The sequence below is a fragment of the Emys orbicularis genome, chromosome 5 (genome assembly GCF_028017835.1).
Source record: "Emys orbicularis isolate rEmyOrb1 chromosome 5, rEmyOrb1.hap1, whole genome shotgun sequence".
NCBI classification, from domain to species: domain Eukaryota; kingdom Metazoa; phylum Chordata; order Testudines; family Emydidae; genus Emys; species Emys orbicularis.
The window spans coordinates 83,359,153-83,374,033 of NC_088687.1; the positions used below are offsets into that span (position 1 = coordinate 83,359,153).

General features: G+C 41.4%; 1 protein-coding gene across 1 annotated transcript in view; it reads right to left on the reverse strand.

Moving 5' to 3' along the window:
• Positions 1 to 7,151: 7,151 nt before the first annotated feature.
• ACSL1 (acyl-CoA synthetase long chain family member 1) overlaps positions 7,152 to 14,881 on the reverse strand; it is a 57,533-nt gene continuing 49,803 nt past the window's right edge. The window contains exons 15-21 of the mRNA XM_065405332.1: positions 14,010 to 14,082; positions 12,846 to 12,934; positions 12,217 to 12,333; positions 9,885 to 10,028; positions 8,315 to 8,416; positions 8,142 to 8,213; positions 7,152 to 7,600 (exon numbers count right to left, since the gene is read on the reverse strand). Of these exons, the coding sequence (XP_065261404.1) occupies positions 7,460 to 7,600; positions 8,142 to 8,213; positions 8,315 to 8,416; positions 9,885 to 10,028; positions 12,217 to 12,333; positions 12,846 to 12,934; positions 14,010 to 14,082 (738 nt within the window). The 3' untranslated portion in view covers positions 7,152 to 7,459. The remainder of the gene's footprint in view (positions 7,601 to 8,141; positions 8,214 to 8,314; positions 8,417 to 9,884; positions 10,029 to 12,216; positions 12,334 to 12,845; positions 12,935 to 14,009; positions 14,083 to 14,881) is intronic.

Genomic DNA, 14,881 nt, shown 5'->3' on the forward strand with positions numbered 1-14,881 from the left:
GCACCCGCTGGAGGGACGAGCCCGGAGCCGGCTGCGTTTCCTAAATATTCTAACCTAAATACCCCGCCCCGGGTCCGAGGCTCCGCCTTGCTCCCTCCATTTCTCCCCCCACCCTCATTCACTTTCCCTGGGCTGGGGTGCAAGTAGGGTGGTACCCACCAGTGCGCAGTACTGCCGCGAGATTTGTAGTGGGTACGGGGTACCGAAAAGACTTGGGGCCAAGCCCCCCTCCTCGGGAGCTGGGGGGCTGCACTTGGCGAGGGAGGACAGCCCTTATGCTTATAAGGAAAAAGGCACCGGCTCAGGCCATAAAGCTTTCATCGCTTGAAAAAAAGGCTGATGGGAGTTACAGAGTTAGACATTTAACATCCCACTGGCACAAACTATGAACTCAACTATTCTCCCAAAAGTAATCCAGGCGGCTACTAGCAAAAGGATAAATGTGTATTTCAGCTTGTAGGCCCATTTCTGAGTTTTAGAATGTAATTTAGAGATTAATTTTCAAAATTAATAGCAGCTGTTCACTGTCTTAAGTATCAGAGGGGTAGCTATGTTAGTCTGAACAGAGTCCGGTGGCACCTTATGGACTAACAGACGTATTAGAGCATGAGCTTTCGTGGGTGAATACTCACTTCCTCGGATGCTGCATAAGTCTATAAGGTGCCACACGACTCTGCTGTCTTAAGTATGTTACTTGTAAATTATTTAAACAGGCAATAGTTTTGAAATATTAGTTTCTATAAGCAGATTTTACTTAAACATCTCACTCTGGTGGTAAGTCACAACAGTTTTTGAATGCTTCCCACTGTGATTAAGACTTCCCAATCAATTCAAACAATACTAGACTACTGCCTATGCCTAATGTAGCAAACGACAACTGGCTGCCCTTTTCAAAAGGACAGGGAGTAAACAAACAAAATGTGGGGAGCAACTTCATCTCTATTCTGCCATAATTCAAGTTTAGTCTTAAATAAGTAAATGAAGATCTGTACAAATCCTGCAGCCACGTTCAGCTGTGATGTAAAATGTGAAGTAATTTATCCTTCCTCCCCCAGCCCCATCTTGAGCTGCAAGGCTGCCACTCACCCCCATATCGAGATTTGATTTGTTTCCAAATAAAATCTTGACATCAGCGATAGACAAAGAGTGCCTTGTTTCCATTGACAGATTTTTCAGAATCTGTGCTTCAACTAGTAGAAAGAGACTTACATATAATAAATTGGACTATACTAATTCTCCTGCTCTAGTGTCATTGCAAATAAACTAAATGCAGTGATACCTTAAAGATCTTAGAATACAGCTCTGGTATCCACTTATACTGATCGAGTAGTCAGTAGGTAGGGATAATACATCACTGCTAGGTGAATGGAGGTGCAATAGCCTGTCTACACCACCCTATTACTTTTTCCTGAGATGAACATTCTGACATTAAGAAATGTCAGACAGCTAGTTATGAAGTGACTATAGCAGACCTTTACTTCATGATGGATGGGTTTCCTCTTACTTGGGGAAGGCAGAATATATTTACTCTAACATTGGGGAAAGCTTACTATTCTTAGTCACATCTCTGCCTGTCCTTTATCTCTCCATAAGATAACAGGTCTAAAGGAAGGCAAAATTTGGTCTAATTCAATCTTGGTTAATAAATGTTAGTGATGCACAAAAGGAGATGTAGGGAAGAAAGTGATTAAACAGGTAAATGCAGTTTCAGGCACATGATTCCAAAAAAACTGGTGTAATGTAATTCATTGCACTGTTCAATAGTAGTAGCCATTTATTTAAAATACCATCTACTTAAATTTTCGGATGTTTTCTACATTTTCAAATATGTCAATTTCAATTATAACAATTGAATGTGTATATTTTTATTACAAATTTGCACTGTAAAAAATAGTATTTTTCAATTCACTTAAGTACTGTAGTGCAATCTCTATCATGAAAGTTAATTCTACATTTGTAAGTTCATGTATAAAAAAAAAACTGCATTTAAAAATAAAATTGACTTAGAATCTACAAGTCTACTTAGTCCTGATTTCTTGTTCAGTCAGTCACTCAGCCAAACAAGTTGGTTTACCTTTGAAGGAGATCATGCTCCCCGCTTCTTGTTCACAATGTCACCTGAAAGTGAGAACTGGTGTTCTGATGGCACTGTTGTAGCTAGCGTCACAAGATATTTACATGCCAGCTGCGCTAAAGATTCATATGTCCCTTCATGCTTCAGCCACTATTCCAGAGGACGTGTCCATGCTGATAAAGGGTTCTGCTCGATAACAATCCAAAGCAGTGCTGAGCGACATGTTCATTTTCATCATTTGAGTCAGATGGCACTAGCAGAAGGTTGATTTTCTTTTTTGGTGGTTCGGGTTCTGTAGTTTCCAGATCTGTGTATTGCTCTTTTAAGACTTCTGAAAGCGTGCTCTACACCTCATCCCTCTCAGATTTTGAAAGGCACTTCAGATTCTTAAACCTTGGGTCAAGTGCCATAGCTATCTTTAGAAATTTCACATTGGTACCTTTGAGTTTAGTCAAATCTGCAGCAAAAGTGTTCTTAAAATGAAGATGTGCTGAGTAATCATCTGAGATTACTATAACATGAAATATATGGCAGAATGTGGGTAAAATAGAGATGGAGACAATTCTCCCTCAAGGAGCTCAGTCAGTTTATTTAAATGCATAATTTTTTTAAATGAGCATCATCAGCATGGAAGCATGTCCTCTGGAACGGAGGCCGAAGCATGAAGGGGCATATGAATGTTTATCATATCTGGCACGTAAATACCTTGCAATGCTGGATACAAAAGTCCCATGCAAATGCCTGTTCTCACTTTCTGGTGACATTGTAAATAAGTAGGCAGCATTATCTTCTAAATGTAAACAAACTTGTTTGTTTTAGCTAGTGGCTGAACAAGAATTAGGACTGAGTCGACTTGTAGGCTCTAAAGTTTTGCATTGTTTTATTTTGAGTGCAGTTAGTGCAACTTAAAAATCTAGTTATTTTTTGTTACATTTCATGATAAAGAGATTGCACGACAGTACTTGTATGAGGTGAATTGAAAAATCTTCCAAAAATATTTAATGTCAATTGGTATTCTATTGTTTAACAGTGCGATTAGAACTGAGATTAGTCGCGATTAATTTGAGTTAATCATGTGAGTTAACAGCAATTAAATAGACTCCCCACCTCTCAAAGGCACTTAGGCTACATCTACACTACGGGGGGGGGTCGATTTAAGATACGCAAATTCAGCTACGCGAATAGCGTAGCTGAATTAGACGTATCGCAGCCGACTTACCCCGCTGTGAGGACGGCGGCAAAATCGACCTCCGCAGCTTCCCGTCGACGGCTCTTACTCCCACCTTCGCTGGTGGAGTAAGAGCGTCGATTCGGGGATCGATTGTCGCGTCCTGACGGGACGCGATAAATCGATCCCCGAGAGGTCGATTTCTACCCGCCGATTCAGGCGACTAGTGTAGACCAGGCCTTAGTTATTAGGCTGTTTCTATTACAGAAGTGCAGTATGCCACTACCACAACAGGACTGAGATTTAGGATATAACTGCACACACACGAAGTGTTAACTCAAGTTAGCTAACATGAATTAAGATAGCAGTGCTTTCAGTTAATCTTCAACCCCACACTTCCTGATAGCAGCTCAAATTCAAACTTAAATTCAACCCTAGGATGCCTGTTGAGTCAGTAGCTGGTACAGTGGCCATGTTTCCACTGCTGTTTTAACCCAACACTTAGTTTGCACTGTTCTGCAGTGTAGACAGAAGATGAGTATCATTAGTTACGCAACTCAGTAAATCCATCCAGGAACCAAAGTGAGAGGTAATCTAGGGTATATCTACCCTAGAATTACAAAACCTGCGGCTGGCCCAGGGCAGCTGATTCTGGCTTTGGCTAAAGTACTGTTTGATTGCAACAGCCCCTGATCTTAAGCCTGAATCAGCTGGCATGGGTCAGCTGTGGTTGTCTAATTACACTATAGGCCATACCCTTAAAAACCAGTCTTGAGGACTACCATTGTTAGGCAAAGTGATGACTGATTTAACTTGATACAAAGGAGTCCTCACATGGTTTAAATCAGTGTCCAGAACAAAGAAGTATGGTTGAATATTTTAATATTTATCACATAAGAGTGCAGAGAGCATATGGATATGTACCCTTCTTGGCACTTGATAATGATCAATAATATCCCAGCATAAATAAAATTGAGTAGAATATAATCTCACCAGCAAGACAGTATAAGGACTTAAAAAGCAACACACCAGCAGCACCTTCCCCCAACAATTCCCCACCCTTCTTCCAGTTTTCAAATCTGATGAGCTTTCCACTGTGGAAGATTTTAGACCAGGAAAGGAACTCCCATTCCAAGGCTGTGACTGCCCCATAAAATGCTCTGCCACCAGCCCATTCTTTATGCCAGTGAAGCCAAGGCACTCAAGATGGCATTCTCCACTCTAGTGGCATGCCATGTGGCTAGAAATGGTCTTGGGCAGGTAGATCCTCTTAATAGGGTTTTATAGGTCAAAAGTCGTCCCTGTGCACCTTGAACTCCACCCATCAACTCTGACAGCCAGGGTGGGTCCTGGAGCACAGAGATCTTATTGTTCATGGCATGACACTTCACTTACCCTGCTGACCACTGCATTCTGTACCAACTTCAGTTTCTACATTGTCAAGTTATAGCTCCTTCAGAGTTCATGTCAGTTTAGCCTGAACATTAGAAGGTGACCATTGCAAAGGTTTGCCTTTAAGATGAATAGTTGCAGCCTCCTAGACACATTTAAGTGAGGCAGTTGTCCTATTATGGCTACCTGATATTTAGTAGTACTTGAGTTGCAAACAGATCTATAGTTTGCAAACCCAAACAAGTGAAAGACACCTAGTAGAAAGGCTGATATTCTTGCTATTTGCATCCCAATTTCTCTCTTCTGGACTGGAGGTTCAGGTTGTCATGCAGGCCCTGATGTCACCCAGGCATCAAGTGTCACAACCATTTGGGCCAGACTGGAGAAAGGTGCAGGGACACAACAGTTAAGCCCCTCACTATCCTCCCAAGAGCATCATGTACATACTGCACCAGAGTGACAGGAGCTCTGCAGGAGTTCCCGAAGACACTCCCAGATGGGAGCAGTTTTACCATCTGGTTAACAGAACACTGCAAGGGAAGTACAAAGCCACTTTACAGTAGCCCCATCAACCCCCATCCCCCAACTTATCTGCCGATAAGCAGACACCACTCTGATAAGATACCAAGGACAGCTATAGCTGTAATTAAAGCACTGACACCTGATCTCCTATCCTTAGATCACCAACCAGAGCAACTAGTGTGGTCTCCAGTCCACACCTAGGTAAGAAACCAGACTGAAAATGGTCAAGGAGATGAGTCAACTAGATACCAAGAAAGTTGTAAGCCCACCACTCCTCTTAAAAAGGTTCTAGAGGCTGAATTTAAGGTGTTATGAAGTATGTCACAAGAGAACAGATTTACCTTAGCAATGACAACTTTTATATCAAGCTTCAGTCCCATGTGGTTTTGACAATCACAATTGCCAAAGGTTTATATTTAAGAATGTAACCTTTATTCATGCATCCACATACTGATTACAACAGCCAGCTATTTGCAAGGAAGTTCAGACCTGAGAAGGTATTTGCAGATATTTTGTGCTTCCTTTGAGAATGGAATCAATTTATTTATTTATGCTGATGAAGTATGTTTAAGTTACAAGGTATGCTTTGTCTTAATGTTATAGGCATATTAACCAAGAGTCTGTAGGTAGGTAGCAGTAGGCCAAGATGAGAAGTTATCCTTGGGTGTCTTAGTTTTGTAGAGACAAGTTTAAACAACCAGAACTACCACTTCTCCTGTATGACAAATACTGTAAGTATGAAGATTCATTGCTTACTAAGATACCCAAATGTTTAGTTACAGCTGTTGTCTGATGTATAGTCTTATTTCATGTTCTGTCAGCACATTATTAGCCATTATCTTCTTACCTTGAAAAATAAGTGCTCCACTCACATGAAATGCAGAAATATTTATTTTGGTTTCCTTCATTGGTTTTGGAAATTGTTTTGGTTTATAAAACATAGAAATAGCCAACACTAAGCAAACATTTGAACTCCCATCTAACAAGTTACTTGATATTCTAAGAGCATTGATTTGGATGTGTGCAATTAGGGTACACATGTATGAAGTTATACTAAATAATGCATTACAATCACACAAATCTTAGTGCAAACCTTGTGCTTGTATTTTACATATATTCATGTTTCCAAAAAACAGTAATGAATGCTAGTGGTCAATATTTATCTGTAACAAGGCTTAATTCTGCCAATTTTCCAAATGAACAGTGGACTAAGATTTTATTTATGTATTTTTATAAAATATGTGGGAATTTGTTCAGGGGAAGTCTCTCTCTCTCTCTCTCTCTCTCTCCTCTGCTGACTTGTCTGAATACTTCCAATTGCTTCAAAGTGTTGGACAGAAAAAAAAATCCTGCTTTCTGCTCCCACCCATTTCAATCAAGGTACTCAATTGCTCATACATTAAAATCAGACAGCTGAGGGAGTGACAGAAGCTATTCTGTGTTTAGAGCACCTGGCATATTAATGGAACAAAGCAGATTAAGTACAGTAGGGGCCCATTGCAGGAGTCACATGGCTAGTGCAAGGTGTAAGTTTACCTGGCCATTAGCACAGTCAACCTCTTGAATGGTTTCCTTTAAAATCCAGTCTTGTTCCAGAGTTTGGATCCATTTACACAACTATGTCTGAAGCTCGTGTTAAATAGTTTTTGCTACATTGATGAAATAGTTGCATCCACCTTCCTAATGCAGAAGAATTAAACGGAGTAATTTAGAGAGCCAATATTGCATCATTCACCTCCTGCACAGGGGTATATTCCTTTGATTGGTATTCAACTTCTAGCTTACACAAGAGTAAGCTTCTGAGTTCTCTTCAATGGGGCACGGTCTTACCCGATTTTAGGGCTAATGCAAGAAGCAGTGTTACCAGCTATAGCTTTTTATTTGATGATTAACTGTCTCCCCTGAAGTACAATACGGAGACCTCTCCAATATGCTAAATTCTTTGGAGTGGACAGTTGCAAAGTATCCTGCAGACAGGAACATGCTGGCAACATGTTAACTCCCTGGTTAACAAAAAAGGTCACATTTTTGGCTGAGGAAGTTTAAATAACTTAATCACATAGTTACATTTACAGTTTAAGGCTAATTTTGGAAATTGTAGGTCACCATAAAAATGGTCTGCAACATAACTGGACAGTAAGGCAATGTTCCATTTTCTTCAATATTCCTATGGCAGGTACCCATTTTTGTACAAGTTAATGATTGCACAGTTTCCTTCCCTATGTTTGCTGTAGTCAATACAAATATGAAGGCCAACAGTAGACTGGATGTTTGCCATTCTCTTCAACCCATTTTCCCCTCAGTTACATCCTGATATTAGTATAGAGTTCATCTATCTGGGACTTGAAGAATTTTTGTAGTTCTCGTCTCTTTGCCTTCAGTGTTGGTGTCAACAAGCCATTTTCAATAGAAAACATCTCCATGCTCAGGGCAATGCCTTTGACCTGGAAAATGAACAACTATTAACCTAGATTCACTTTTACTTTGAGTGCATCCCATAGTAAAAAGGGCTTACAAAATGTGGTAGTATACAGGTATTGTATATTTAGCAGATCACTTAGAGGGATGAAGAATATAGTTCAAAGCAGTTTCTCCATAGTCAGATTATGCAGGTATTGATACATTTAGGCCTGGTCTACACTTACCCCCCAAGTCGAAGTAAGGTACGCAAATTCAGCTACGTGAATAACGTAGCTGAATTCGACATACCTTACTTCGAATTTACCGCGGTCCACACGCGGCAGGCAGGCTCCCCCGTCGACTTCGCGGTACTCCTCTCGCCGAGCTGGAGTACCGCAGTCGACGGGGATCACTTCCTGGTTCGATTTATCGCGTCCACACCAGACGCGATAAATCGAACTCGGAACTTCGATCCGCAGCCGTCGAACTACCGGGTAAGTGTAGACTAGCCCTTAGAGAGCCAGGTAATGACTGAAAGTTGAATTCAATTCCAATTGCACAAATGCTACAATGAGAGTTTCTCACCTGCTCAAATGACTTCAAGCCAGAGTCTTTCCCAACCTTCAACATATCTTCCAGAATATATTTTTTGAGGTCCTACCAAGATTTAATAAAATAAAGTTATACCATATGTTGCATTCTACATGTTAAAGAATTGAAAAGACCAATGATTGGACTCTACATTTTAGAGCACCTACCTTGTTTTTGCATAGTTCTTCATATGAACCTTCAAATCCCTTTTTCTTGGCCCAGCTAGACAAAGTGTCTGCATCTGGTACGACAATAGCTATTAAGAAGGCCTAAAAATAATAAAAAAGGCACATTTGCTGAATAAACATTTAACTGAATTTCCTGGAAGCTCCCAGTTTTCCACTGATTGTTAGTCTACATGCAGATCACCACTTTCATAATTAGTTGCAAAAACTCTGGGAAGCAAAAGTTATTGTAACATATAACCAACATAAAATGTTGACTACAACTTTCATATCCAACTTTCTACATTTAGAAGCTGGAAGCAGTTACCCTGCATGTTTAAAGGATACTTTTTAAAGACTACATTTTAGGTTGAAAGATTGACAAAAAAGACTTGAATCTCAGTTTAAAGAAAAAAAAAAAAGTCCATTTCCCCTTCAGAAAGGTTTGCAACCTAAGCAGCATTTCATTGGTACCCAAAACCAGAAACTTCGGTTCCCCTGTCTAGCCTGGCCTGGATCCCAAATATCCCAAGAGAACCTGCTTCAATAAAGAAATTAAACTCCATCCAGCAGCACAGCCCTAGTTGTCCCCTACTACTCCACACTGGAACCCATACAAAAGGTATTAAACAACTACAACCCATACTTGTGGGACCACATCCTGACAAATCCTTCCTGAACCTCTTTCTTTTGGATTTCAGACTAACCCCAACCTCTCCAAGCTCATTAGAAGCAAGTTCCCCACAGACCAGGAAACAACTCACTCAAAGCAGCACCGGACCCTGCCAGAACAGATGCAAAACCTGTAGGCATATCTCCACTGCTTCAATGATCAAAACCTCTGCTTACCCCCTCCAAAACACTTTCCAGGTCCCTGGATCCTACATGAAATGCCCCAACAATATGTTGATAAAGCTAGACAATCACTACGCTCCCAAATGAGCTCTCAGAAATATTACGGAAGACAAATAAGCTGAAGGTGAATGTTTTCCACAAAATGATCACTATCGGACCTCTCAGTTCTCATCCTCAAAGGAAATCTGCACAACACCTCAAAAAAAAAAAAGAGCCTGAGAGCTAAAATTCATAAATTGGCTAGACACTAAAAATCATGGACTGAATAGAAGCACTATATTTATGGCTTATTACAACGATGTATAACCCACCCACTCACCCCAATCCCCCAACCCATGACAGGAGGGCTGTTAACGGGCCACTTCACTTCAAATGGTCCCTGGAAATGTTAGCTACTTATGCTAAACAATCTGTGCCACCTTGTATTTAGCTGTGCCACTGAATGCATTTCCCAGACCTGAAGAGCTCTGTGTAAGCTTGAAAGTGTCTCTCACCAACAGAAGCTGTTCTAATAAAAAGATATTGCCTCACCCACCTTGTCTCTTAGATCTGTAGTAAGTTATGCAAGTGATGCAATTAGGGCATTAAATCTGAATTTACAGTCAAATGTAGCAACAAGGAGAAATAGTTATACAATTTAACCCAGTGTCAGTTTTTAAAAAGGGAGATTGCATTAATAACCATACCTATCATTTGCATCTCGTTGAAGGATACGTACCTGCAAGCTTTCTCCATAGACAAACACCTGAGCAACAGGTTCACTTCTCATATACACATTTTCTATTTTCTCTGGTGCTATGTACTCTCCCTGCGCGAGTTTGAATATATGCTTTTTCCGATCAATGATCTTTAAAGTACCATTCTGTGGGTTAAGAGAATTTAATTTATTTCTCTTTACAGAAGGCAGGCATTGTAGAGCCATGTTACAAAGCTTTACAAACACTATGGCAGATTAAATACCAGTAAGATAAATACTTGGAGTAGCCCAAGAACCAACCAGTAATCCTATCATTAGTTTACTCCAAGCCTGTAACTGGAATAATTTTTGATGAATGTACTCTTGATTTAGAGAGACTGTTCTGATTTTTGCTGTCTATTTAACAGAGGTCCCATGGTATGCACTGTTTAAATACCACTCTAAGGAAAAACTGAAAGCAAGAGGGAAAGGAAGGCAGACAAGCCATTCAAATTATTAGGCTAGATAATGGATCTAGAGTCTTTTGCTCACTGAAGCCTTATTTGAGGCTAGAGGGAGGAAAAAAAAGGAGTGAAAAGTGTCATTTGTCCCTTCACATTTATGCATAGCCTAGGACTGCTTCAATGCTGCCACTAATCCGTTTTTCTGGCTCCTACCATTGATCCTTTCCTTAGTATACAGGACAGATTCAGTACCACTTATAAGCACTACGTTTATGCTATGATTTGTTTCACCTCACTCTCTTCTGTTTTATGGTCCATGTTTTCATCCAAGAAAACAGACCCAAACCCATCTTGAGTTGCAAGAGGTTTCTTAAATAAGGGCAGAGTGTGGTTTTGAATTTGTTAGCCATAGCACTGAACCTACATAATGCTAGAGGGAAATGTATATAGGCCATTTGGATCTATGGTACCCAATAGAATAACTCCAATAATTGAAAGTACCCGTCTTCAATACTATAAGTCTCTCAAATTTGGAATAAATGAAGATATTCCAAAATGCCTTGAGGAATTTTGCTGAAGCCTCCTGAACAGCATCATACAGTGGGCAGACTAGGGTAGTGCTATTTTTTTCATCTTCCAATAGTATAAAAGTGGCTAGCGCTTTGTTCCTGTTTCAAACTTCACTTATAGTTAAGGCTAAGATTTTGACATGGTTATTTTTAGTAAAAGTCACGGACAGGTCACAGGCAATAAACAAAAATTTACAGAAGCCAAGACCTGTCTGACTTTTGCTGCTGCAGCTCCATGGTTTCCCCTGCCACCGTAGTGGCTGGGAACTGTGGGGTTCCCCCCCGCCCGCAGTGGCTGGGAACTGCAGTGTGACCATATTTCCCAAAGAGAAAACAGGAAACTCCCAGCTGCTTGCCCAAGGTGTCCCCCGCCCCCACATGAGGCTGTTGCCCATCACTGGAACCTTGAGGAGGGCCCCTCAGGAGTCCCTCACTTAGGGTTACCATATTTCAACAATCAAAAAAAAGAGGACATGGGGTGCCGCCCTAGCCCCGCCCCTCCCACTTCAGAATTCCCCTACCCCCTACCTGTCCCCTGACTGCCCTCTCCTAACTGCCCCCAGGACCCCACCCCTTATCTAAGTCTCCCTGCTCCCTGTCCCGACTTCCCCAACCGCTTTCTACACCCCCTTCTCCTGACAGCCCCCCCAGAACCCCCGACCAATCTAACCCCCCCTGTTCCCTGTCCCTTGCCTGCCCCCCGCCCCCCCCCACCAGGCCGAGGGAGAGCTGCGAGCTCCACAAGCAGCCAAACACTGTGGCGCTGCTCTGCGGGGGAGGAGGGAGCAGGGGAGGGGGAGGCACTCTAGCTGCTAGAGGCCCCAGTGGCTGCGAACGGCTTTCAATCAGGCCCAGCCATCCAATCAGCCACGCTGCACTCCGCATGAGGGGAAGGGGGAAAATCCCGGACATTTCTACTTTATTAGAAATCCCCCCCGGATGGCCATTTAAAGCTGAAAAAGCCAGACATGTCCAGGGAAACCCGGACGGATGGTAACCCTACCCTCACCTGTCCTGGAAACTTGTAGGGGGCACCCTGTTGCTGCTGTCGCCTTTTTCTGGAACCCTGCCAGGGCCCCACTGGCTGCCAGCTCAAGAGTCCTGCAGCCCCTGGGGCTGAAGCAGAGAATGTCACAGGGGTCTCTGGAAGTCACAGATTCCATGACCATCCTGACAAATGTGGCCTTATAGTACTTTGCAACAGAATCTCAAAGCACCTTTGAGAAACGTGAACTGAGCCCCAAACCCTATGGAAGGCCCCTTGGGCAACTCAGCCATTGACAACATAACAGATAAAGTTAGTTTTACTAAAGCATGTTTAAGCAATACAAGCTGACTTACTGGTAGCCATTTTCCAATATCTCCTGTGTGGAGCCAGCCATCTTTGTCTAGAGCTTCTGCTGTTTTTTCTGGATCCTTCAAGTAGCCTTGAAATACATTTGGTCCTTTCACACATACCTGAAATGAGTTTATTAATCAAGATTGATGGGCAAGAAAGTTAGTAATAAGTGATTTGTGGAGGAAAAGAAACTTAGTTCTCAGAAGAAGTTCTCGTTTCCCCATTTGTCTCTAGAAGCACCAAAATGGAGCAAGTTTCTAAATTATAGCCACAAAATCTCAGCCCAGCAGAGTTCTCTTTACTATGCAGGATTGTAATAGAAGAGTTAATAGCAAATAACTCTTTATACTCAATTGCGGACATGTACAACTTAACAATTAGCCTGCTCCAGTGTCATTGAGGCAGAATGACTTAATATCCCCTGGTAGAGGTCCATTGTGTTTATGCAGTTAGTCAAACTCCTCCACTCAGAAGTAGACCAGGAGAACTACTTTTGTCAAGCACCTACTAAAGCTCACTAACTTCAAATAAGGCTATTTGATTTTAGCTCACCAGATAGCTAGAAAGGTTGCACAAGAACCCCTTACAAATCTCTTTAGAAACCTCTTATAGACCCTCAAATGTCACTCACCTCACCCTCTCCTTGGACAGCTAAGTAATTCATTTCTTCTACATCAACAAGTTTTAAGAGACTGCAAGGCATTGGCGCTCCAACATGACCTTTAATAGAACAGACATTGGCCTTAAATAGCGCATTTATGTTCAGGTTGCTTACCAGGCCTTTCAAGCTTACAGTTTTAGGACTAAGTCTAAAAACAAATCAGAAACCGGCATTCCATCCATTGGCTGACACTCTGCACTACAGCACTATTTTACTAACAGGAGTCTGTAAATCTCTTAGCTCTGACAGACAATGCAATGCTGGGCAAGTCAAGGCCATCTTTCCTTTCCACACAGCCCCACACTGGCTAACACAATACTTGTGTACTAGCTTGGAGGAATCAAATTTAAGGGCAGGGGCCGAGGTGGGGATGGAGGTATTACAAGAAAAGTGCATACTTCATCACTGGTTATCCACAGAAGCATCATTACCACAAGGCAGTATTTTGGGATTTTGTTTTTCAACAAATGGTTTAACACTGCATGATTTCACAGTGAAAGCCAACTGAGACTTCTGACTAGAGACCAGATTAAGATACTGCAGAATTATGTCCTGTTGGGACATGAACTTTTACATCATATTAACATATCCAGAGAGTTTTCCCTCAGGATGTGTAGAATGTTCCATTCAGAAGCAGGACACTTACATTTAAGTTGCTACAATTTCAGATTTAAGGCTATTTGGTTTAGCTTACCAGATAGCTAGATGTTGTAATTACATCAGAGAACAGGAGAAATGCTTATCTGCTTTGAGAGAAACAGGTACTGTACCAGTGTTTCAAATCGTGTTTGTAGACAGCTGATCCAAGTTCTCTGGACATCTAGTTCCTATAATGTTAATATACAGAAACTAAAGGATATTATGACCCATGTTTCAACTTCCGTTAAAGCCATACAGAGGGGTAGTCTTATGGTTCAGCCTTGTAACATTATGTTCACATCTAGTTATAGGTGGTGGCTTGCTGCAAGTGAAGTCTTCAAACAACCCTTTACTACTGCACTTGAGAAAACTCAAGTAGTCCATTACAGTACTTCAGGGACAGCTTTAAGGACAATATAAGTGATGTCCACAACAGCATCTAGAATAGATAACTAAATTAGTTCACTCAAGAGAAGAAGATTAGAGAAACCATACCAGCTGTCCAGTCACCAGGTATGGTCAGAGAGCATCCAGCTGTGCATTCAGTTTGTCCATAGCCTTCATAGAACTATTCAATTGAAACAAAAATAACTTGTTTAGGGGACCTTGATACTTGTCACTTTATAGTTTCAGTTTTAAAGTAGAATGGAGACATTTAATTTGTTCTTTAGCTCAGTGCAATTCAACTTTGAGTTGTGTAACTTGTAATCTAAGGAAGCTGCCAAGTTAAAATATTACCTGAAACCATATTCTACAATAGTGTTTTAAAACTCTAGTTTGAAGTGTCACAAGTGGGGGAAGTACCTATACATGTCACTCCACTAGAGCCCAGCATACCATACTTCACTTCGCACTTGTGTGGAGCTCTTTGGAAGATATAGATGCCTTACAGCATTGCTAAATTAAGTTTTATACCACCAAGAGGCAACTCTTGTATACAACTATTTAAGTAACAACTTTAAAGATAGAAGAAAAGCATTGTTGACCAATGTCACAAAGCTTACACAAGATGGTTAAGTCCCAGCCAAAACCATTTTCAAAAATGGACTAACCATGGAGGAAATGGAGGCTACTTACCTGTAACTGGAGGTTCTTTGAGTTGTGTGGTCCCTATCTGTATTCCACCTGAGGGAAGGGTATGCCTGAGACTGGAAATTTGTAACAAATGTCCACTGATTCATGCATGTGCCACTGCTCTCCTTGTGCTTTGAACAGAGAGCATAAGGGGCAGTGTGGAACCAACACCTCTCCAGTTCCTTCTCTTACTGGAAAAAAAAAAATCAGGGGAAGGAGGGTGGGCAGTGGAATATAGATAGGGACCACACATCTTAAAGAACCTCCAGTTATAGGTAAGTAGCTTCCATTTC